Raw genomic sequence first — 22,586 nt, 5'->3', positions numbered from 1 at the left:
AGCGGAGGGGCGGAATGCGCGCGGAGCTGCCGCGCCCCCGCGGAGGGGCCTTCGACCAATCAGAGCGCGGGGCCGCGTGAGCGCTGGCCAATCAGCGCCGTGCGACCTCGGGGGAGGGCACCCTGCCGCCCTCCGCGCGGAGCCTGAGCCGCGCGCCATTGGCCGGGAGGGGCCGAAAGCCTTCCTACTCTCTCAGCCAATCAGAGCTCCGAACTCCTCTCGATCTGCGCGTGCGCGCTGCTGGCCAACCCGCGCTGCCGAGGCCGGCCAATGAGCGAGGGGCGTCGCGCGGGGGCGGGGCGGGAAGGGGAAGTGGCGGGCGGTGCCAAAGGGCGCGCGGAGTCACGCGGGGGGGGGGGGGTTACCCCTCCCTGAGTGGTGCGGCCCGCCCCGTTCCCCTCGCCTCGCTGTTTCCTCCCCCCGAAGGTGGTACAAGCCCAGAAACGGTTTCCCCCCCGCGCAGCGCCGTGGTACAGGCCCATGAATTGGCGTCCCCTCGCCCGCGCTGCCTTGGTACGGCCCAGGCGCTGCCCCCCCAACCTGGGGGCTGCGGGTCCCTCAGAGCGCCTGGCCCGGCCCGGCACGCTCTGGGCGCGGGTTTTCCTTTCTAAGGAAATCCCCTCTCCATTTGCACCCTCCCGGATGGCCGGCCTCGGTCCCGGAGAGGAAACTCCCTTCAGTTCCTTCCCAGCCACACACACCCGCCTGCCGGCCCCGGGGAGCGACACCGGGACCGGCGCCCACAGAGCCTCCCCCGGCATCCCCCGGCCCTGGGCGGGAAGATTCCCCGGAGAATGAGGGCCTGAGGAAGGCAGTGGGATTTCCCAGCTCCACACCATCCATCCCAAAGCTCGGAGAGCTGGGCTGGCATTTCAGGATATGGCTTCATCCCAGTATCCCACCCAGGAGCATCTCCCACAGAAATCACCTCGTGCTGGCCTGACACACGCATCACAATGTCACTTTTATTGAGTTGAGTTCCCTCCACTTTCTGCATGTACAAAATACATGTTAAAAGGCCAGTGTTTGTAAACAGGGGAGCAGTAAGGCAAACAGGAACGGCCACAGCACCTCCAGACTCGCTCAGCCCTCAGCCACAGGGGCACCAAGGGAGCCCAGGTGTTTCTCAGGTGACATGAGACACTGTGTCCTCGTCCACTTCGGCCAAGGGACCTCCTCATGCCTAGAACACCTTCAGGAAAGCCAGAGCCACCAGACCCACCAGGTACCAAACCTTTTCATCTTCCTGCAGGGTGGGCATACTGGAAGGCATTTTGGCATTGGCATCTGCTGAGCATCTCTGCTGGGCTCCACGGGAGGTGGCTCTGTGCTCCCCACATCCAGGACAATTGGCCATCTTCTTTATGCCAAAGGGTCCCCAAGCCCCAGCTCCTGCTCACGGGCAGGAGCCTGGCAAAGGGGCTCAGCACACAGCCAGTGCCATACAAATGGGGGTTTGGTGGAGCCTGGGTTTGTCAAAAGATGAGGGCACAGATGCTGGAGATCCCTTGGGAGAGGCAGGAGGGATGTGTGCCTTCACAGCATCTCTCAAACATTCCTGCTGTGCTTAGGGTTTTTCTTCCTCCTTCTCCACCTGGGTCTCCCTGTCCCAAGCAGCAATGGGGAGGTCCCCATTTACACTCGGTGTTAGTAAGGAAATAACAAATGTTTCCACGTGGGAAGCACCCACGTGCTGTCACCCCTCCTGCAGCCACTGGTTGTAGCAGGACAGAGCCACGTTGAGAAGTGCAGGAGCACAAGCCATGGTTCTCCTTCCCACCACAACAGCCTGTGCTGCTTCCAGAAGATGCAGGAGGTGCAGGGCCAGGTGTTGCACAAATCTGGGCTGAACCCGCATCACAGATGCATCAACAGCTATCCCTGAATTCCTCCCTCCCCAAGGGTTTTAGAAGCCAAACAACATAAAAAGAAACTCAAAGACAGAACAAGAGAACATTGCTGTTGAGGTTTAACACCCCCAACCAAATCTGCAGCTGGGGGAACTGCTCAACCCAGAAAAAGCAGGAATGAAACTATCATCCAGACAGGCAACAGAGGGACAGCCCAGAGCAACACCAGCCATAGGGAGTGTAAACGACCAAGAGAACAATCTAAAACAAATTAATACTGATTGCTTTATCCCAAAAGCATCCTTTAAAACCTGGCCCAGTCCCATTTCCTGGACACCTGGAAGAACAGGATTGTAAATCTGGAGAAGAGCTTTGCTCTATTGTAGTGTCTTCAGTAGGTTGATGCAGTCATAGCAGCTTCTCTACTGAGAGAACAACCCCTGGCAAGGAAAACATTGCACGGGCATGTCCCTACCCCAGGGTCATTCTGATCCTCAAAAGAAAAAACCCAAACAGGCTGAAGGCAACCCTTTGTAACACAAAGTGCAGCCCAGGCAGAGGGAGATGTGAGAGTAGAGGCAGGAGACCAGCAGGAAACCAGAGTTCAAACCAAACATTGACACAGAACAGGACTGTGGGATGTCTCCCTGTCTGATAAACATGATTACTATTTCCCTTTATGCAGAACACTGCTTCTCTCTCCAAAGTTGGGAGAAGGAGTTTTAGCTGTGGAGAGGAGCTCCACCAGCACAAGGGTACAGAGATGAGAGCAGCATGGCTTTGCAAACCCCAACCACGACCCGTTAGTGATGTCTGAGGGAGGGATGTCTACTCCAGGGGCAGAAGGAGCTTGCCCTGGATGACAGGTCCCCTTGTAGTGTTGCTCTGGCTTCAGCAGGGAGCCAGGGCTGAGAGAAGCCTGACTGCCTGCAGCCTTAAGACAATGAGATACAAACCACCACAGGGCTTGTTCAGCCAAGCCCCGAGTCACAACGTTTCTCTTGGATCTTCCCAACACACCAACATGTTTTCTTCCCACTTCCCTTTGGTCCTAGGGGAAATCTCCATCCCCTCAGCAGCAGCAGTGCAGTCCAGCCTGGAGGAGTCAGGCTGTAAGATCCACGAAAATGGCATTGGCAGTGGTCTGTCCAAAGATGAAGGCTCCAAGGGTGACCATGAACACCCCATAGCAGACCTGGGCCCACCAGCTATAGATGCAGGAAGACAGGGCATATTTAGAGGGGTCCTTCACCCCAAAATCCACAGGGGAATGGGGGAGAGAGGAGGCACATTTCAGTTACCTGATTGCCCTGGTTTCTTGGATCTCAGAGAGCTTGGCTTGAATCAGACAGAGTCCTGAAAGGCAGGGGAGGCAAATTAGAACGAGATGAGGACTGTCCACTGGGGACTGAACAGACACCCTATAAAACAGGGAACTGCACTCCCTGTCACAGAGCTCCACATCCAGCCAAAACAGCTGGGCTGCTGACTGGCCTCTCACCACACTTTTGTCCTCCTCTAAAAATCTCCTGGTTCCTGTGTTTCCATCCTGCCCCTCCCTCTCTGAGACACAAGCCATGAGACCTTTGTCAGCCCCTGAGCATCCCAGATCCCTACCTGGGAAGACAAAGATGAAGCAGGCAGCCAAGCCCCCAATGACAGAGATGACTTTGCCAATGTCAGGGATGAAAAGAGCCAGGAGCAGTGTCAGGAGGAACCAGCTGATGGTCTGAAGCAGGCGCCTCCTGCGCTCCCGAACCACGTCCTCCTCCACCGTGACCCCGGTGTAGCGCAGCCAGAGACCCTCCAAGACAGCCCTGTGGGCACAGAGCCAGGACAGAGGGGGTTCCTCGTGCTGCTCCTCCTTCCCACACCAGCCCCATCTCTCCCAGCACTCACCTGCCACAGAAGTGCAGGATGGGGTAGGATGTCAGCACACAGAGGATGATGAAAGCCCGGGCGAGGGCAACAGGGATGTCATTGGAGGGGTAGGACATCAAGACATCCTGCTCCACACCAGCTCCAAAGGTTAGGAAGCCACAGATACCTGCCAGGAAGGGAGCAGTCAGCAGGGGACAGGGACAAGTCTCCTGAACATCTGTTTGAAGGACCAAACTAGGATGGATATGGCACAGGGCACATTGCAGAGGTGTTCAATGGACTGTCCTCCCTTCTCCCTCTGACACTTGCTGACCAGAGGGTCCCTGTCCCCTGAAGCTCACAGCCACTCCAAGGACTGTGCTACACTCACACAGTATCCCCTCACTTACCAGTGCCTGTGTAGACAAACAGAGCAATCACCATGGCTGCTGTCACCACTGCCCCCCAGGTCTTCACCTGTGGCTGCTTCATGCTGTTAAAGACGGGCACGCTGCTCACGTGGCACTGCCAGGACACAGAGACAGTGGGGATATGTGATGGGCAGAACCATGGGGAATCCTACTCATGATATTCTGTGTTTGTTGGGATATGGTGATTCCCCAGGTTTGTCACTGGAGAAGAAAGAGGTGGGGGACAGGATGCCCTGTACATCCTAGCTGGGGTAAAATGGATCCATCTCCATCCAGAGGTGGTGAGATGTTAAAAAGGCTTCAGTCTCCTTGCAAAGCTGGGCAGTGAGCACACGGGCAGGGTTTTAGTCTGCCGTCCAAGCAACCACAGGATGGAAGGGGAGTGCCAAGCTCATGGCCTTACCTGGAACCCAAAGCAGATGGTGGGCATGGCATTGAAGACAGCTGTCCAGGTGGAGGGGCTGGAAGGAGAGAAACACCCATCAGTCAGACCAGAATCCCCTGTGATCCCATCCAGTGCACCAGGGGAGGATGAGCTGGGAGTGCTCAGTGTCTTTGTCTTACTGCATCCCCCCACCCAGGATGATGCCATTGCATGGAATCAGGTTTTCTTGGGACCTGGTACTCTGTGAAGACCAGGGCCTTTCATTGAGAGAGAAACAGCCAAACCTGAGCACACAAAAGTGAAAGTATCAGTAAAAAATAAGGATCTAATTGGGCAGTGCAAAAAAACTGGTTTAACCTTTGGTCTGCCATAAAATTCCTGCACTGGATCCAAAAATATACACTGTCAGGAAAGGAATAAGCCACAGTGGTTGTGCTGGTTAAGGAAATAACCAAAATTATCCAAATATAGACACAGCCCTTGTTGCTGGGTGAGCACAAGCATGGCACAGGGAATCCAGGGCCTGGATATGTCAGAGATAAAAACCAATCAGTGCTATCAAAATCTGTGTTGGAGCCATGGGGACCTTTAAGAAGTCCTTTTTCTCCTCTTCACCACCTCTGAAACACGCAGAGGTGCAGCCATTTGGGAGCTTCTGGCAGCAACATGCAGAGTCCCCAGGACCAGGGATGGGCCTGATGAAAGATTCATCCCCTGCCTTTGCAGCCCTCACTCCCACAGCCCTGCCTGGCTCTGCAGAGCTGTGGTGGCACTGACAGCATTGTGTCTCTTGCTCTCACCTGGTGGGGATCTCCACAGGCACCAGCTCCTTGTCAGGCCAGATGTACTTGATGATAATGACTGCTGTGACATACCATGTGCCAATCACACTGAGGGAGCTGTGAAAGGGGACAGGAGGCTGTCAGTGCTCTGCCTCCCCACTTCATGGAGGGTCTCCTCCCAGCCTCTCCGTCCCCATCTTCTGGCACAGCCCAGGCTACCCCACTCCTGCCTATCAGACCCATTTTTTGTTTCCCTTCCCATGGGAATATACCAGGAAACGTCACCCGCTGTCCCCCAAGCAGATGCCAACACAATTCTGTTGCATTTGGGGGTTATCCCATCCTTCTCTGAGTGGCAAACCTGCCAGACTTGGGTTTTGGGCTGGAGAAAGAGGCAAGTGTTGAAGCACTGACACTCCTTGGTGCCCCTGCTGGTGCAGCTCCAGCAGCCAGGTCACACCAAGATTCTTGGTGGAGCAGGGCTGGCCTGCAGACCACCCAGCCTAGGGACACTTAGTGGCTCTCCTTTCTGCTGGATTGCCATCTACAAAGATAGGAGACAATGTCGTTGAAAGCAGCATTCCCTGCTTCCTCCAGCATGCAGAAGGGAGGGACACAAGCCCTGCAGTATGACATGTGGCTGTACAGTGCTCAGCCACTCCTCTGCTTCCCAGATAGGGAAACTGAGGCATGGGAAGGCAGAGGATGAGTGGGCAGATAGGGCACTAGAACCACACCATTTCCAGTCCCTGTCCTCTGCAACTGTGCTTAGGTGGGTGCTGGCTGGTCCACCCCAACTCCCAGCCCCAGAGGGCTCTTCCCACCCACCTGGCATATTTTTGGAAGCCAATCTCTTTGGGGATGGAGAGGGGCAGGATGAGCAGGAAGGCAGTGATGCTGATGGTGAACTTGCGGTCTGTGTACCAGCGGCTGCTCCCAACTTCCTCAGGCTCCTTCACCAGAGCAGCAATGACTGCAGGGACAACCAAGATGGTCAGGGTGACCCTTCCAGCTGAAGGGACAGCAACTGGTTATTATTTGCTCCATGGGAGGCACTTACTCTTGTCCTGCTGGTCTCCAATGATGATGAGGAAGGCGATGCAGGTGCCAAAGGTGTAGACAGCGATGGCCACCTCGCACAGCACACCAGGCACCTTCCCACAGACAGCCCACACAACCTCCTGGTAGGTGCGCTCGTTGCTGGCCTGCGAGCAGTATGCCAGGATGACCAAGCCTCCAATGATGAAGATCAGCATGCACTGGGATGGGAGAGAGACAGGGAGGGAACACTGAGCCAACAACATGGCGAGGTTCCCTCAGCCACCCCAGGCTACCACTCCTGAAAACACTGAGAATCTCTGGTGCAACTCACCCAAAGAGCTTCTTCCTAGGAGTCTGGTCCTCCCCAAGCCCTTTCTGGGGCACCACATGTCCCTCCATGCACCCTCCCATGGTGGGATGGGGGACTGTCCCTTCCCCACTCACCATCTGCAGGGTGATGCCTGCAGCCACGCCACCAGCCATGCTGAAGGCAGCAGGGAAGTTGAGCAGCCCAGCCCCGAGAGCAGCGTTGACCACAATGAAGACAGCTCCCAGAGCCGATGTGGCCCCCAGTCCATTTCCTTGGCTCTCTGAATTTTTGGGCACTGTCTCCACACTAGGGCTCTGCAGGAGCCTGGCCCGTTCGCCAGCATCGTCACTCCATTCCCAATCCTTGTAGTCACTGTTGATGCTCCCAGTGCCCTGAGCCATTGTCCCTTTGCAGGTGGCACACGCCACTGTCCACGTCCCACTAGTGCTCCTGCACCAGGCTCAGCCAGGCACCTCGAGGAGGGTCCTCAGCCAGCACTGGCTCCATCAGGCAGGAAGGGCAGCAGACAAACAAGCTGGAATGGAGCAACACGGGAGTCAGGCACTTCCCTACTCCTACAAGGGGATGAAGAATGACACTGTTAAGTGTTAGTTAAATTATATTAACAAGGGACAACCTGGGCATGAGGTGGGGGCACAGGGGAACTGAGTTCCCTGGGTCTTAGCTTGGAGGGTCACAGCACACACACACCAGCAGAGATATAGCAGGAGAACTCACCTCTTGTCCCTCAAATCCAAGGAGAGGACACAACTGCTCTTGGATAGGGGACTGAGCCCTGGCTGTGGGGCTGAGGAGCTGCACTTTTACAGCAGGACTTGCCTTTCTGTGGACACAAGACCCAATGTCCTGGCTCACTTCCTGATTTCCAGCCCTAATTTCTGCAAGCTCTGCAAGACAGAGCTGAGCACGTGCTCCTGAGTAAAGAGCAAGGCTGGGCTCAACAGGAATGACCTGTGTGCAGCAGAAATACTGTGTCAACAGGAAAAGCAGGACTGGCCCCTTCCTGGGCACCCCCAGGGTGACAATCAGCAGGAGATGGATGATGTCTCAGAAGCTTTTGGATTTGAAGATATGGTGTTTCCAGCATCACAGCCCTTGGGGGGGTGGAAAGTCCAAATCTCATCCCAGTGTCTCCAAGGTGGAGGAGATCGACCCTCACAACCTGGCAGATTTTGCAGGACTTTATATGAACATGAGAAATCTCTTTTCAAGGAAATCTGGAAATTCCTAGAGGACATCTACAGAGACTCTACCTGCCCAGTTCACTCCTTGCTTCTGGGGTATTTAAACTCTGTGCTTGAGCTGTGAATCCTCTGTAAAGATTTCTGGGGCAGGGGAGGAAGGGCCGCCCTGTGCCGCGTGGGTAGGACCGTGGAGGGACAGGCCGGTGCGTCCGCGTGGGCTGAAGTTCCCACCCGGCCGAGGATGCTGCAGGGGGTCGCTGCTTCTCCCATGGCCTGGGGGAGGATGCTGAAGGGTGGCCTTCCCCTGCAGGCAAAGCCGCCATACTCAGGCAGCCAGAAACCCCGAGAGCAGGCGCTGCACCGAGGGTGACTCGACAGACCCGCGGCGCCCCCCGCCCGGAGCAGCAAGGCCCGGAGCCGGTGACACGGGGCCGCCCGCGCTCGCAGGGGATGCACAGGCTCCTGCCCTGGCCGGTCACCGAGCTCCCCGCGTGTCCCCCCGGTCCGTCCGTACCCCGGCCCCACTCACCAGGCGGGGAACGCGCCCTGCTCCGCTCCCTTCGGCCCCGGCCCCAGCCCCGGCTGAGCTCGGCGGCGGCGGCGGCGCGGCGGCGGCTCCGCCCTGCCCGCTGCACGCCGGGGGTTGTAGTCCAGCCCCGGAGGCGGGGGAACATCCTCAAGGGAAACAACCCCCTTCGGGTAGCCCTTCCCAGAGGCTGAGCCTGCGGGGACCCGCGGCAAAGAGACGGCGAGAGACAGAGCTGTGCTCCAGGGTGCTTTTATTGTACAGACAACGAGCAGAAGAACGGCCCCACGCGGGTAAGGGGGCAGGAGGCGGCAGCTCCAGAGCCACGCAGAACCGGGGACCACAGCACAGGAACCCACAGAGCCGTGGGGCAGCACGTACGGCGTGTGCGGCATGGAAAGCGGTTTATTGCACAAAGGACAGCAAGCAGCGGCTGTGGGCATCGGGCCAGTAAACAAGCGGCGTGGGAGCGGAAACCTTCTGTCAGGGAGCGGCGGGAGGATCCAGCCTTCCAGCAAGTCTGGCAACAACCTGCACTACACCGGGACAGGTGCACCAGACTGGACCTGCCCCAGCTCCAATGGGCACACAGCTGCCCTGGGCAGGAATGGGAAATGAGGACTGCCCTGCTAAATACCCTGGTATGGCTGTATAGGGAAGAGGTGCCTGTGGATGGAGACAGCTCACAGACTTAAGAGGTAATACCTCCAGCTCTGCCTAAGGAGGCTCCACTCCATGGTGGGGCAGTGGCCAAAGATGGCCCCACAGCCCAAGGCAGACAGCTTTTGGGAATTTGTCCTCTTGCCAGCTACACCTATGTTCAACACCACAAGCTTCAATTTCAGCTCTGTGACACCAGCTCACACCTGGACAACCTCAGTTCACACACACTGTGCTCCTGGGGCCCATCGGTGGGAACTGCCTCTCTACATGGGATTCTCAGGAGATGAGGGTTTCACTGGTCATGTAAGATCCCCTGTGCTAGCATGGCCCTGAGAGGGAATGTTTGGTGCACAGAAGGGACAGGATCCAGCTGCACAATGACAGGATGAAGTCCCCAGCTCAACATAGTCATGCACCAGTTTATTTAGATTAAAAATCAGTCCAGTAAGTCACAGGACCTCAGGGACACTTGGCTTAGAAGGACAGAATGGTTTTTGAGGCATCAGCTCTAGATTTCTCTCAAGATCTCTGTTTTCTGGTGTCAGCAGAAATGTGCTTGAACAGAGCAGAGAGGGATGCCCCACACCTCCACATGAGGGGCATACTGCAGGGCCAGCCTCTTGGCTGGCTTTGGGACACGCAACAAATACTGCAGGGAGGGCTGCTGGAGGTAAAGGGCTGGACTGCTGGGCTTAGGACAGGAATGGGGCAAGGCAGAGACCAGAGAGCAGTTTTCAGAGGAGATTGTTATTGGGGAGGGGTGAAAAATTGTTTCACCTCCAGGTATGAAAGTGAGACAGGTTGAAAAGACGGACACTGGCCTGCCCCACGCACTGATGCCACTGTGAATTACACCTGAAAGGAGAGTCTCAGATGGAAAGAGCGAAGCCAACGACGGAGCAGAGTTTGGTAGTGAGAAGTCCTCAGAGCTGTTTGTCGGAGGACAGCTTTGGTGCTGCCCAGCCCCAGGCTGGGATGATGGAGGATGGAGCCTGCTGGCAGCAGGGACTGGCTGAGGAGCTTGGAGGAGCACACCAGAGCAGCCCTCCAACTCAGCCCACCCAGCTCCCTGCCTGCTTCTGCTTGGGCCAGCAGCCAAAAGCCTCACAAAGCCTTCTCATGGAGAAACGTGTGCGGAGAAGCCTTTGGTGCCTACACTGGTAGGAGGGCATTGCTAAGCATTTGCTTCCTCCAGCATAGATAGGTGCTGGGGCTGATGGAGAAAGGATGGACAGCAGGGAAGAATGGCTGTGACAAGCAGGAGCCAGTAATTATGTCCCTGCTCCACAACACGGGATGGATTTGACAAGGCTTCTACAACTCATCTACAAGATACATTCAGCAGCGGCTTCAAGTGCTGTGGTTGAAGTATTCTGCTTGTTTCTTTTCCCTCCTCATCTTCGACTGGTGAGGAAGGGAAAGCCACCAGCTCCAGGGCACCCCTTTGTCTTTACTTTGTGACTTGATGGATGGCATGAGCCAGGTAACCCACGTTGCCTGACGTAACTCCCGCCACAGAGATGCGTCCGTCCTTTGTCATGTACACTGAGAACTCCTTGATCAGCCGCTCCACCTGGGATGAAAGAGCAAAGTTCAAACTGCAGGCCAACCTCTGCTGTGTCAGCAAAGTGCAAATTTACCCAGCTTGCTGAAACTCAAAGCAAACTGGCTGCCAGCAGATAGGGCATCCCACTACCTGCAGAGTACCCTGTGCACCAACAGAGATGCTGCTCAGCTCTCAGGCCAAGCAGCAACACTGCAGATGTTCAGCTGGAAGAGTCACCTCACCTGAGCTGACCTTTAAGGTGACTTCAGAGCAGCACCAAGTGACTGCTTGCTTTGATAGACATGACAGCTACATTTACTTTCAACTTCCCCAAGTACAGCAGGGAACAGAGCAAGATGTGCCAGTGCTTAGGGCTTGGAGAATAATGCTCCTTCTGAGAAGTGCTTACAAGGGCTCATTTTGGCATCTGCAGTCAAAAACTTACTGACAAGGACTGCAAACGACACTTAGAGACCACTGGAATTGCATTTACCTGCTCAGGCTTCAGCCCTGTGAAGCAGAACATGCCGATCTGGTCAGTGATGTGCTGCCAGTTGTGGGAGGATCCCTCTTTCTTGAGGTTGGACACCAGCTGAGTCCTCATGCTGATGATCCGGTCAGCCATGCCCTTCACCTCTGTGAGCCTGAGGAGCCAACCCAGGAACCATTCAGAGCAGGGCTAGAACACATCAATGCTGCTCTCCCCACCCCAGCTATAGAAAATCAACTCTCCACCTGGAGGGGCCCCACAGAGGGATGCAGATGAGCATGAAGATGTAGCTCCAGCTGGGGGAGCTGCTCCATTCTCCTGATACCAGAAGATGACCTCTTTTTATTTATTCCATTGCTGTTGGGCACTGCTACCAGAATATAGACATTTCTAACATCTGAAAGCCCCAGGTCAGTAGGATGCTTGATGGCAGCACTACTCATACCCAGATAAAATATTATCTACAGATAAACCAAGAGTGCAGGGGTAGCATTGGCAAACAGGCCCTGCTCCAAAGCAGCACAGCTAGGAAATATCTCTGCTGGGCACTGGATCAGGCACAGGTGTCAGGCTGCCAGAAGAACACAGCCCCCAGCGAGGCCACAGCACACTGCCAACCTTTGTTCTGCCAGGCCAGCTGCTGGGAGGGACCCGGCACCAAGGGGCTGGGAAAACAGCACAGCACAGCCAGGAATCAGGCTTAGGGCATGAGGGTTACATTCCTGGGTCTCATTCCCAGAGAGCTTATGCTGCCACTTCCCCTACATGAGACACACTACATGGCTACCACCTCAGACTTTTATGCTTCTTGGATAGGCAGCTCCTGCTGCCCTCAACCTTCGGGAGCTTTATCCCTTCCTTTACACAGAGTTTTCTTCCTTGGTAACACTAGAAAAACCTGTTTGTGTCAGGTTAAACTGACACCAGCTGATGCAGGGATTTCTCCAGAGCAAACAAGGTTCTGACTGTTGCTGAAGCTAAGAGCTGCCTGTGACAGCAGCACACAGTAAGCACAGCACAAGGCTGCACAAAGAGACCTCACTGTCATGAACATTTCAGAGTTCTTCTTACCACTCCTTCCGTAGGTCAGGGGTGTTCAGGATCATGGAGGCAATGCGGGCTCCATTCACAGGTGGGTTGGAATACATGGGGCGGATGAGGATCTTCAGCTGGGACTCGACCCTCTTGGCTTCATCTGGATCACTGCAGATCACTGTGAAGGCACCTGCACGCTCTCCTAAGAGAATCACAGAATATCTAGAGTTGGAAGGATCACTGAGTCCAGTTTTTGGCCCTGCACAGAACAACCCCAAGAATCCCACAATTCCTGTGTCTGACAGCACTGTCCAAACACTCCTTAAGCTCTGTCAGGCTTATGCTATGACCACTTCCCTAAGGAGCCTGTTCCAATACCCAATCACCCTTTAGGTTAAGAACCTCTCCCGAATATCCAGCCTAAATCCTCCCTGACACACTTCTATGTTCCTTGGGTCCTGTCACTGGTCACAGAGAGCAGATGCTGCCCATGAGAGGAAGCTGATGCCTGTGATGAGCTCTGCCCTCAGTCTTCTCTTCTCCAGGCTGAGCAAGGCAAGTGTCCTCAGCTGCTCCTTGTACGGCTTCTCTTTTAGACCATTCACCATCTTTGTAGTCTCCTCTGGACACTCTCTGAAAGCTTTATATCCTTCTTATACTGTGGCACCCAACACCACACAGCTGTAGGGGACCCCTGTTCTCTAGAAGGTTCTCCACCAGCTTCTAATGGGTTATCCCTGCTCAGTACTGCAGGATGAACACAGGCAGCAGGAAGACACTGGCTGCTAAACCTTGAAGGCACTGGGATCCCACCAAGAGCCTGGATGAAATGATTTCCTTGTCACGTGTCCCACTCACCGTACAGCCCCATGTTCTTGGCGAAGGACTGTGACAGGACGATGTTGATGCCCTGCTCGATGAAATACCGCACAGCCCACGCATCCCGGTTGATGTCCCCGCTGGCAAAGCCCTGGTAGGCCATGTCAAAGTACACGAGGAGGTTTCGTTTCTGCCAGCAAAGATGGAAGAGAGTGTCTGTCACAGAAGCTGAGCACCCCTCTGCAAGAAGCAGTGCTGAGAAAAGCCATGCAGACAGGGGTCTGTCCACCTGCAGCGATTCTCCTCCAGAAAGAGAGTCATTCCCCTTCATTCACCACAGGGAAAGCAGCCCAAAACCTGCAGCTACCCAGCACACATCAAAACAGCAGCTAAAGATCCTCTGGGGCATTTATGGGATGTGCAAGCCTGGCCTAGGAAACAGAAGTAAATTCAACAGTAATAAAATAGTCTCCTTCAATGTCTTCTGTATTATCATTTTCCAGGAAAATCACCTGGGAACTCCCCAGTCAGCCAGGCAGATACCCCAGATACACTGCCCCTTAGATCTACCCTTGTGTAGGCCACAGAGATCACTTAGATATCTACCAATTCTCAGAACCCTACTAAGGCCAGGTATCTCCAAGCCAAATTTCACTGGCTACAGGCTTGATGGAGCAGCAGGAAAGAGGAGAAGGTAGAACCTGTCCCTTTCTATTTGCAGCTGAAGCTTGCAAGGAGACACCAAGCATGTGAGAGATCTTCCAGCATTTTTAATACAACAGCACTGGGTGCTCTGCTCCTGCAATCACAGCTCATGCTTTCAACCCTGCTGTTCTCCTTTCAGGTTTCCCTACCCCAGCTTCCTGGGAAGGTGCCAGCAGAAAGCCCAATGGTCAGCTAGAAGCTTTCTGGGTACATTTGGCTGGCTCCTGTCAGGAACATGATACCCATGTTGCCTTCAGGAAAGGGAATAACCTTTAGCAAAGCGAAGACCAGGTGCCACCCATGAAAGGCCAGAGATGTGGTTTGCCCAGGAATGGCACAGTACCCCTGGGACATGGCTTACCTTCACTGTAGCTGCCAACTCCTTCCACTGCTCCTGCCGGGGATCCACCCCAGTGGGGTTGTGAGCACAAGCATGTAAGAGGATGATGCTCTTCTCTGGAATTTTCTAAGGAAGATGTTATAGAGAATGAATCATCAGTGCTATCTGAGCACTCTCCTCAGCAGATGAGACAGCTTAGATGAGCTCTGTGAGTTTCTAGCCTTGATTTAATGCCTTCAGGCATCACAGAATGATAGAATATTCTGAGGTGGAATGGACCCATATGGAGTCCACCTCCTTGGCCCTGCACAGGACAACCCTAAGAACCACACTATGTGCCTGAATTGTTCAAACACTCCTTGAACCCTGGGAGACTTGGTGCCATGACAACTTCCCTTGGGACCCCGTTTGAGTGCCCAACCATCATCTGGGTGAAAAATCTTTTCCCAATACCCAGCCTAAACCTCTCCTGACATAGCTTCATGATCACATATAGGGTAAAGTAATATCACCATCTGTTTCCCCACATGACCTCCCTTCTTCCAGGCATGGAAGGCAACTCACAGAAATGTCATCCATGGCTCCAGAGAAGTCAAGGCTGCACGTCTTGGGGTCATAGTAGCGATAAGCCTGAAGCTGCATGCCGGCATCACGGAAAATGGGAGTGTGGTTGCCCCAGGATGGTTTGGGTAGATACACATCACGGCTGGCTTTGAAGAATCGTTGCTGGTCAATAGAAAAACAGAGTGTTCAAACAGGTTGTATACATACTGGCAGTTAGAAAACCGTAAAAATTCAGCTCTGGTCAAAATATGTTCTTTCCTTCCACTGCTAGCCAGGCACTCACCAAAAAATTGGCTCCAATTCGCAGAGATCCAGTCCCAGAAATACCCTGCACAGTAACATACTGCAAGAAAAGAAAAAAAAAATCTGAGTAGCCATGTTGTGTTACAGGGAGAGCACAGTCATTATGTCAGCACTGGTAGCAGCACACCAAAACAGGGACAAAGGGCTGGAGAGACCACAGGGGTCAGCATCTATCTCCAGCTCCAGGGTGGGGAGTTGGGCCCCCTGGCAAGGTTAAATCCCCTCCTTGGACAGGGCTGTTTCACCCTTCAGAGGCTGTCAGAGGAAGCAGTGATCCTTGGGGCCAGCCAGCCCACAACTCAGGAGCATCAATACCCCAGCAGTTCTTCCACATTTGCTGAGCACCCACACACAAACCGTGTGTCCTCCCTGCCCCTGTGTCCCAGCCTCTCCTTACCCGGCCGCTCTTGAAGGCCTCACTGTTTTCCCCCAGAGCCAGTTCTGCAGACGCCCGGGTGAAATCCGCCAGGCCCCCGATGGGCAGGTACTCCTTATCCATCTTCTTGGATGCTATCATGGCCTCTGCCTGGAAGGGAGGGCACAAGGTCAGTGAGGAAGGCATCACCATGGAGACAATGATGGACAGCTGAAGGTCACTCCTCTGCACATTTGCTTGCTCGAAAGGGGCAAAGGTTGGTTTACAGGAGTTTCTCTGCAGGGCTCATTCCAAGCAAGGGGCAGCAGTCAACATTTCAGATAAAACCCCGCAGCCAGCAGAGCCCTCAGTGGGTGACAGTGTTGGTACCGTGGAGCCAAGGAAACCTGGCACCAGAAGAGAGCACCACTTCCAGCCTATTACAAGTCAATGCTGCTGCACAATGATACACATTTCTTTGCCCCACCAGGAATTGTCCTGGAGGAAAGCAAGACTTGAGTATTACTGAGAGGCAGATATCATCTCTATGTAGGAGACATCCCCAAACTAGGTAGGGTAGCAAACCTTTTGTAGGGCCTTGTCATGCTGAAAGTGGCACAGACCCTGGCAGCATTCATACCGGGAAACTGTCCCTGTGACACCATCCAGGCTCCCTAGTTGTGACCCAGCTGCACAGAGAGAGGGAGGGCAAGGGATGGCTTTAAACCCCTCACTGATGAGACACATGGAAAAGGCACTCTCCCTGCACCCTCCCTGTCAGTGCAGCCAATCAATGCATGTGTCAGCTGCCAGCTATTTAACAGCCTATTTCTACCCCTACAGCCCTAAAAGACCCCATAATCCCTTCAAGGGCAATGTCCACACCCTGGGCTGGAGTTTTAGACTGGCTTATGGAGAAACTGGTAGTATCAGCTCAGCAGAATTTCTAAGACTAATCCACTAAGGGGCCAACGTCAGCTCCTTCCTCCCTTGTGGGGTGCCCTGAAGAACATGAGCCTGTTCAAGAAACACCTTGAAGTTCAGAGAACAGGTGCATTGCAGGGCTCATAGAAGTCAGCAACAAGTTAAGAGTTACCTGAATGGGAACAGGACATGTATTTTCTGTTTTGTCCTGTACCACTTATGGCTCTGTCATGTCTCAAAAGCATTAGTCCCGCTAAGGGAGACATCCAGGAATACTGTCCTGCTCTGTTAGAGACAGAGCTTATTTTAAGGATCAACAGACAAAACTTGCTTAGGATCTTCCCCTTCCCTGCCTCCCTGAGGGTACCTGGCACCTGGATCTGGCCCTGCCCAGCAGCCAGCTCACCTTGCGAACACAGTTCAGGACATAGGGCTTCCCGTTGTCATCCCGATACGCCCCCACGCCCAGGTTCATCTTCTTGGAGTTGGTGTCACGTTTGTAAGCTTCTGTCACCCCCAGGATGGGGTCGGGGGGACCCATCTCCACGTGGGACCACCATGAGCTAAAGGGAGAAACAAGAAGCTAAGCATGAGGCTTGAGAACTGGGCAGAGATGTGCACCAACAGAAACCCACAAGGGAAATCTTGTCTTTAAACCACTGAAAAAAGGTACAAATAGTGTTCAGAGAATTATCCAAAAAACCAAACCAAACCATTTAAGTCACATTGTGTATTACAGAATGGGCAAAGAGCCTCAGTTCATTGTGGCTGAAGATAACTGACTCCCTCTCAGTCATTAGCATGTTGAAATGCTCCTGTTTGCCTTATGTGCTAACACCACACAGAGCCCAGGAAACTGGAGCCTTGAACTCCCATGCTCTGGACAAGTGCCCAGAGCCTGCACGTGGGATTGCACAGGTCATTCCCCTCCAGGGAACCTTGGCCAGAGCCAGGCAATTGCACAAAAGCATGAATATGGAGTCTCTTCCAAACTTCTGGAAAGGCTGTAGTACATGAAAACCAATTTGTTTTTCTCCCAGCATTGGCTGACAAAATAAAGGTATTTCCACTCTTTGCCCTACAAACTCTGCCTCCCCTGGTGTTGTAGACAAATGCTGTTTTCCAGGAAATCATAGAAGACAGTTTGTTCCCTGAGTGACAATGACAAGCTCTGATGTGAAGACCCTTCCCCTGCTGTCAAGCACAAAACCTCCCCGCATCAGGAGGAGCTTTGTTTCCCCAAAACAAGGAGCTACCTGCCTCTGCCCGGCTGCCAGCACACCCTGAAGATGGAGAGGCTCTCTTAATGTCAAGGGCAGAGCAGACCAGGCTATAAAAAGAAACCTGTTATTTCCTTTGGCCAGAGTCTCTGCTCTGTCCCATGTCCAGGCTTTGCAGGCCTGCAGACAGTGCAGGAGCAGCAGTGTGGTGTTTTTTAACCTGCCTGGCAGAGGGAGTTGGCTGTCACAGCCCCCTCCTGAAGGCACTGCATGCAGCTCTGAGTGTCCTGACTCAACATACAGGTCCCCCAGCTCAGTGGGGAACAAAGGGTGCAAAACAAAGTAGATTGGGTTTATCTCCTGGAGGACAGAACTCAAGCCTTGATTGCTGAAGGAGAAACACACAGAGAGCCATATCAGCTTTACTATGCTTTGCTGCCCAGGAAAGGCTGTGTCATCTGATAATGGGATCCTTTCCCAACTTGGGAATGCAGGCAGCCTGGAGCCAGCCCAGGGCCAGCCAGGCCTCCTGTGAAAGGTGTAGTGCAGACTCTGCAGGCAGATACAGATCTGTGGGCAGCGGGGCCATGAAGGTTAAGGAAGCTCTCACTGATCAGCAGAACTCACACAATCACCTTTCCTCTCCACTCTGTCCCTGTTTCATGTCCATTTAGGCCAAATTTCCTTACTACAGAAACATTTTGCACTCTCCCATGTCTATAGATTGCATCTCATGGAGCCTCAATCATTTGCCCTCTTCAGACTAACTTCAGACAATCCTCTGTACACCATTTCCAAATTTTAAAAAAAGCCTGTTACTCCTTTTGACAGGCTTTGAGGAAGAGGTGGAGCCACCTCAGGTAGTTTAAAAATGGAAGATGTGCTTAACGTTTTTTAGACCACCAACTAGTCTTAATTACCTCTTAAGTATAGGATTAGCTTGGAAAGGAGGATGAGTCAGAGATGCCAGCAACACACACCCTCCAGAGAGGGACAGGGGCTGCAGCCAGTGTGGAGGGAGTGACCTGGGGAACCAACCTGAGCAGGACACGTCAAGGGGACTGTCAGGGCAAACTCCTGCTGCGGGTTCAGGCAGCTCTGGACAAACACTTCCAAACGTGTTCCTGGCAATGGAGAGGCAGGGAAAGAGAGAAACAACGTGCAGGAGTGTGGCTTTCTTCAGTTTACCTGGTTTAGGATTATTTTGGTATCAAGGGCTGCAGGAGCCTGGCTATCTATTTTAAAGAGCTGCTACTTTGGAGATGGTGACAGCACCTTCTTTCTGCTGGGCTTTTCCCCAAGCAGCTTACAGTGTTTGGGGAATTTAGGTCCCAATCCTGCTAAGGCTTAGGCAGGTCACTGAGCTCTAACATACTGCAATTAATGCTGATCCTGCAGGCATTTACCTAAGCTGCAGCACTCCAGAGAGTTAAGTACCTTTGTTCTGAGCCGGTTTTTGTGTTGGCTTAAGGCACCAACGGGGTAGGTTTAGGACTTATTTTCCTGCTCTCAGCATGAAGGTTTCCAGGGGAAACAAAACTCCTCTGGTGTTTCCAGGGAGGTAAGCTTGCAGGGACACGGGAAAAAAAAGCCTAGGCTGAGTTGTCCAAACACATCAGGATACCAAAGAGATCACAGAGGCAAAGCTTTCCCAAAGGGGTTTGGGAAAAAGAGATCTACTAGGGGTCCAAGGCCACAAACCCTAACACACTGCTACGCCCCCTAACTGTTGTCCCTGCACTGCCTTGCACTTTATTTTGAGCAATTAAAAGAACATTGGGCTTGAATAAAGGTCAAAGCTATAAACTGCACATCTCTGCCAGGCCAGAGGTATTCACTGCAGAAAACTAACCAGAGGTAAACTTAAGCTGGGTTGAACTACCCGAGGGATACTCCATGTAAGCCAAAGGATGCACATTCTCCAGCTACAGCACTTCCACACAGAAGTCAGAGTTTAGATGCTCATCAGAGCTCCAAATAGTCTCTGTACTCTTCAGCCATGCTGGTCTTCTGAGCTGGTTTAATGCACAACTGCAAGTGCAGTGGGACAGAGAAGGTGGAAAAATGAGCCAGGAATTACATAAATTTACACATTTTTCAAAAATATATGTGGAACTTATGCCTCAAGTGCACAGACAGAAGTGCTTAAGGACTCAAGCCAAGCCCGGAGAGCAAGCATTTACAAGCCCAGTGAAGGTTTCCATCATGGAGAGGCCAGCCCACATTCCCTGAGGCACAGCCACATAAGATCCCAGATTTCAGGAGCTTTGCCAGAGCCCCCACAGCAGTTCTGCAAGACAGAGCAGAGCAAGGGGCCAGAGGGGCCAAAGGCTGTAGGTAAACCACATCTAAAGCAAATATTTACACATGAACAATGCCAACAGGCAGCTGGCTACTACAGGATCTTTCAAGCCTACAAATTCCTTGCCCCAGCGATTTGGGATAAGCTTTCCACCAAGAAAAGTATTTAAATAGCTGTCTTGTGATACATCAGAGCAGCAGACTGAGTTATCGTCCTAATTAGCATTTGTGTGTCAACGAGCCGTTTTAACCATTTCACATCTCTTAACCTCTGTTCTGCTTTCAGAAAGAGCATTCCCAGCACAGATTAATGATAGCAGCTGGAGCACCACATTACACATTATCTTGCTGAAGATAAGGAAACAGAAACTGCTAATCAGTGCTTGGCTTCCTTTGTTGCATAATAAGCCACTATTCCTGAACTGGAAAGAGGGGGCTGTGCACAGAAGCTCCTTACTTACAAAACTTAACAACCTCTCTTGGGTGACCTCAATGCAATTTGATAATTTACACTTTGCTGTAGAACAAGCTTGAGAAGAGCAAAGCTTATGCCAGCAGGCTCCATACCTTTCACAGGCCTGCTATAGTCCATGGGCACAAAACACAAGTTCTAGACAGCTGCTCTTCTGTCCTTGCTGAGAAGAGCCACAAGGCTGGCTTAGAAGCAGTACTGACTGCTGGAATAGGCATTTAAAAAAACCACTGCTTTCCTGCTCTGATGTAGGCTGGAAACTGTTTCTTAGAGACCTCTCCACTAGTGAGGGCCAGGAGTTAAAGGGTTCTGGAGAGCAGCAAGGCCTCATCCAGATCCTTCTGCAGACACTGCTTCTTGGCCACCTGGTCTCAGGGATGTTCCCAGCCCCATGGCTCTCAGGTCAGCTGTACTTTATGGAAACTTGGACGTTCTGGGCTTTTCACACAGCTGCAGCATCCTTCTATCCAAACCTGTGCTGACCAGAGACAGCAGAATCCAGAGCTGCCAGTGCAGGACTGGTGCGCACAGAAACAGTCACTCCCAGCCTGCTCCTGCCAGGGTTTGTAACTCTGAGAGCACAGCTCCAGCACAGCCAGCACTACTCCCACCCCATTTCATGGATCATGGGGTCACTGGAATCCCTTTGGTCTCACTACACAGGGTAGCCAGACAGCACCACCTCAGCCCCATTTTACAGCACACAGAACCCTGGAATGGTTTGCGTTGGAAGAGACCTGAAAGACAGACATTGTCCAAACCCCTGCCACAGACAGAGGCACCTTCCACTAGACCAGGATGCTCCAAGCCCTGTCCCACCTGGCCTTGACCACTTCCAGGGATGCAACAGGCAGTTTCTCTGGACAACCTGTGCCAGGGCCTCACCACTCTCACAGGGAAGAATTTGTTCCTAATATCTAATCTACCCTGCCCTCCGTCAATTTAAACCCTTTCTTCCTCGTCCTGGCACTCAACACCCTTGTCAAAAGTCTCTCTCCAGCTCTCTTGTAGCCCCTTTAGATACTGGAAGGCCACAATTAGGTCGCTCCAAAGCCTTCTATTTTCCAGGTTGAATAAGCCCAGATCTTTCACTCAGCCTTTCCCCACAGAAATGATGCTCCATTCCTCTAATCATCTTTGTGGCCTCCTCTGGACTTGCTTGAACAGGTCGATGTCCTTGTTGTGCTGGGGCCCCAAAAGTGGATGCAGTGCTGCAGGTGGGGTTTCAGCAGAGCAGACCAGAGGGGCAGCATCCCCTCCCTTTACCTGATGCCTGCACTGCCGGTGATGCAGCCCAGGACTGTGCTGGTTTCTGCGCTGCGAGCGCACATGGCCTGGGCACGTCCAGACTCTCATCGACCACATCATTCGTGCCCCGGAGCACAATGTACATCACTAGCAGCACCCCAGCCAATCACTCAAGGCAGACGGTGTCCCCAGCCCATCGGTCACGGCACAGGGTGTCCCCAGCCCGTCGTTAAAGCACAGGCTGCCCCCGGCCCCGTTTCTCGGGGCTCCCCGGTGCCGACGCGCCCTCCACGGCGGCGCCTCAAGGGCAGGCGGGGGGCGCCGCGCTGGGTCGCAGCCAATCAGAGCGCGAGGACCCCCGTCCCCAGCCAATCGGAGCGCGGTCCGTCCCCCCGGCAACCCCCATCCCCAGCGCATCGTCAGCCGCGGGCCGCACGGGGGGACCCGCTTCCCGCAGCCTCCCCCCACCGACCTCGGAGCGGGGCTCAGCCGCGGGAAAACCCCTCCGCCGACACCGGCGGGCGGCCCTAGGGGCTGAGCCACCTCTCAGCGCTCACCTGGCGCGGGAGGCGGCGGCGGCGAGGCGCGGGGCGGCGAGGAGCCGGCGGCTGTGCAGGAGCGCCATGGCGGCAGCGGCAGTGGTGGCAGCGGCGGGCGGGCACTTCACACCACGGGCGCCGGCTGAGCGCCCCGCCCCGCGCATGCGCCGCCGCGCCCGGGCGCCGCCCGCCCTGCCCCCTGGCGGCCGCCACGGGTCAGTGCAGCCGCGCCGCTCGGTCCGGGGCGGTGCTGGGCTGTGCTGGGCTGTACTGGGCGGTACTGGGCTGTACTGGGCTGTGCTGGGCTGTACTGGGCTGTGCTGGTCTGTGCTGGGCTGTGCTGGGCGGTACTGGGCTGTACTGGGCTGTGCTGGGCTGTACTGGGCGGTGCTGGGCGGTGCTGGGCTGTACTGGACTGTGCTGGGCGGTGCTGGGCTGTACTGGGCTGTGCTGGGCGGTGCTGGGCTGTGCTGGGCTGTGCTGGGCGGTGCTGGGCTGTACTGGACTGTGCTGGGCGGTGCTGGGCTGTACTGGGCTGTGCTGGGCGGTGCTGGGCTGTACTGGGCTGTACTGGACTGTGCTGGGCGGTGCTGGGCTGTACTGGGCTGTCCTGGGCTGTGCTGCGCTGTGCTGGGCGGTACTGGGCTGTGCTGGGCTGTACTGGACTGTGCT

The 22,586-nt window shown here is 54.1% G+C and overlaps 2 protein-coding genes across 5 annotated transcripts; both read right to left on the bottom strand.

The window, feature by feature from the left end:
* Nucleotides 1–949: 949 nt before the first annotated feature.
* Nucleotides 950–8,478, bottom strand: SLC38A7 (solute carrier family 38 member 7). 4 transcript variants are annotated; one of them, XM_058034014.1, is made up of 12 exons: nucleotides 8,394–8,456; nucleotides 7,398–7,503; nucleotides 6,794–7,234; nucleotides 6,369–6,567; nucleotides 6,137–6,281; nucleotides 5,327–5,425; nucleotides 4,545–4,602; nucleotides 4,121–4,235; nucleotides 3,750–3,897; nucleotides 3,468–3,667; nucleotides 3,152–3,206; nucleotides 950–3,058 (listed from the first exon to the last, which is right to left on the bottom strand). In XM_058034014.1, the coding sequence occupies exons 3-12, from the start codon at nucleotides 7,058–7,060 to the stop codon at nucleotides 2,956–2,958; spliced, it is 1,389 nt and encodes a 462-aa protein (XP_057889997.1). In that variant the 5' UTR covers nucleotides 7,061–7,234; nucleotides 7,398–7,503; nucleotides 8,394–8,456; the 3' UTR covers nucleotides 950–2,955. The 4 variants fall into 4 exon arrangements, with proteins under 4 accessions (XP_057889997.1, XP_057889998.1, XP_057889996.1 ...); XM_058034015.1 differs by having other exon boundaries at nucleotides 6,794–7,194; XM_058034013.1 differs by lacking the exon at nucleotides 7,398–7,503 and having other exon boundaries at nucleotides 8,394–8,478.
* A 148-nt stretch (nucleotides 8,479–8,626) lies between these two features.
* On the bottom strand, nucleotides 8,627–22,027 carry GOT2 (glutamic-oxaloacetic transaminase 2). Its single transcript, XM_058034253.1, has 10 exons — nucleotides 21,933–22,027; nucleotides 16,541–16,697; nucleotides 15,253–15,381; nucleotides 14,836–14,895; nucleotides 14,553–14,714; nucleotides 14,010–14,114; nucleotides 12,983–13,133; nucleotides 12,161–12,326; nucleotides 11,093–11,243; nucleotides 8,627–10,626 (listed from the first exon to the last, which is right to left on the bottom strand). Exons 1-10 carry the CDS (start codon nucleotides 21,998–22,000, stop codon nucleotides 10,504–10,506), a joined length of 1,272 nt encoding a protein of 423 aa, XP_057890236.1. The 5' UTR covers nucleotides 22,001–22,027; the 3' UTR covers nucleotides 8,627–10,503.
* Nucleotides 22,028–22,586: the final 559 nt, after the last annotated feature.

Source organism: Melospiza georgiana, chromosome 14 (assembly GCF_028018845.1).
Source record: "Melospiza georgiana isolate bMelGeo1 chromosome 14, bMelGeo1.pri, whole genome shotgun sequence".
In the NCBI taxonomy this organism is placed as follows: domain Eukaryota; kingdom Metazoa; phylum Chordata; class Aves; order Passeriformes; family Passerellidae; genus Melospiza; species Melospiza georgiana.
This window is presented reverse-complemented; position numbering and strand designations above follow the sequence as displayed.

Bases quoted from the DNA above. Each gene is read 5' to 3' on its own strand.
- GOT2 (XM_058034253.1), bottom strand. From the start codon at position 22,000: ATGGCGCTCCTGCACAGCCGCCGGCTCCTCGCCGCCCCGCGCCTCGCC. The intron at 16,698-21,932 runs GTGAGCGCTGAG...TTCTCCCTTTAG, and splicing joins GCCGCCGCCTCCCGCGCCAG to CTCATGGTGGTCCCACGTGG. The intron at 14,896-15,252 runs GTAAGGAGAGGC...CTTTTCTTGCAG, and splicing joins AGGCCTTCAAGAGCGGCCGG to TATGTTACTGTGCAGGGTAT.
- SLC38A7 (XM_058034013.1), bottom strand. From the start codon at position 7,060: ATGGCTCAGGGCACTGGGAGCATCAACAGTGACTACAAGGATTGGGAA. The intron at 6,568-6,793 runs GTGAGTGGGGAA...CTCCCATCCCAG, and splicing joins CAGGCATCACCCTGCAGATG to TGCATGCTGATCTTCATCAT. The intron at 3,207-3,467 runs GTAGGGATCTGG...CCTGCCTTTCAG, and splicing joins CTTCATCTTTGTCTTCCCAG to GACTCTGTCTGATTCAAGCC.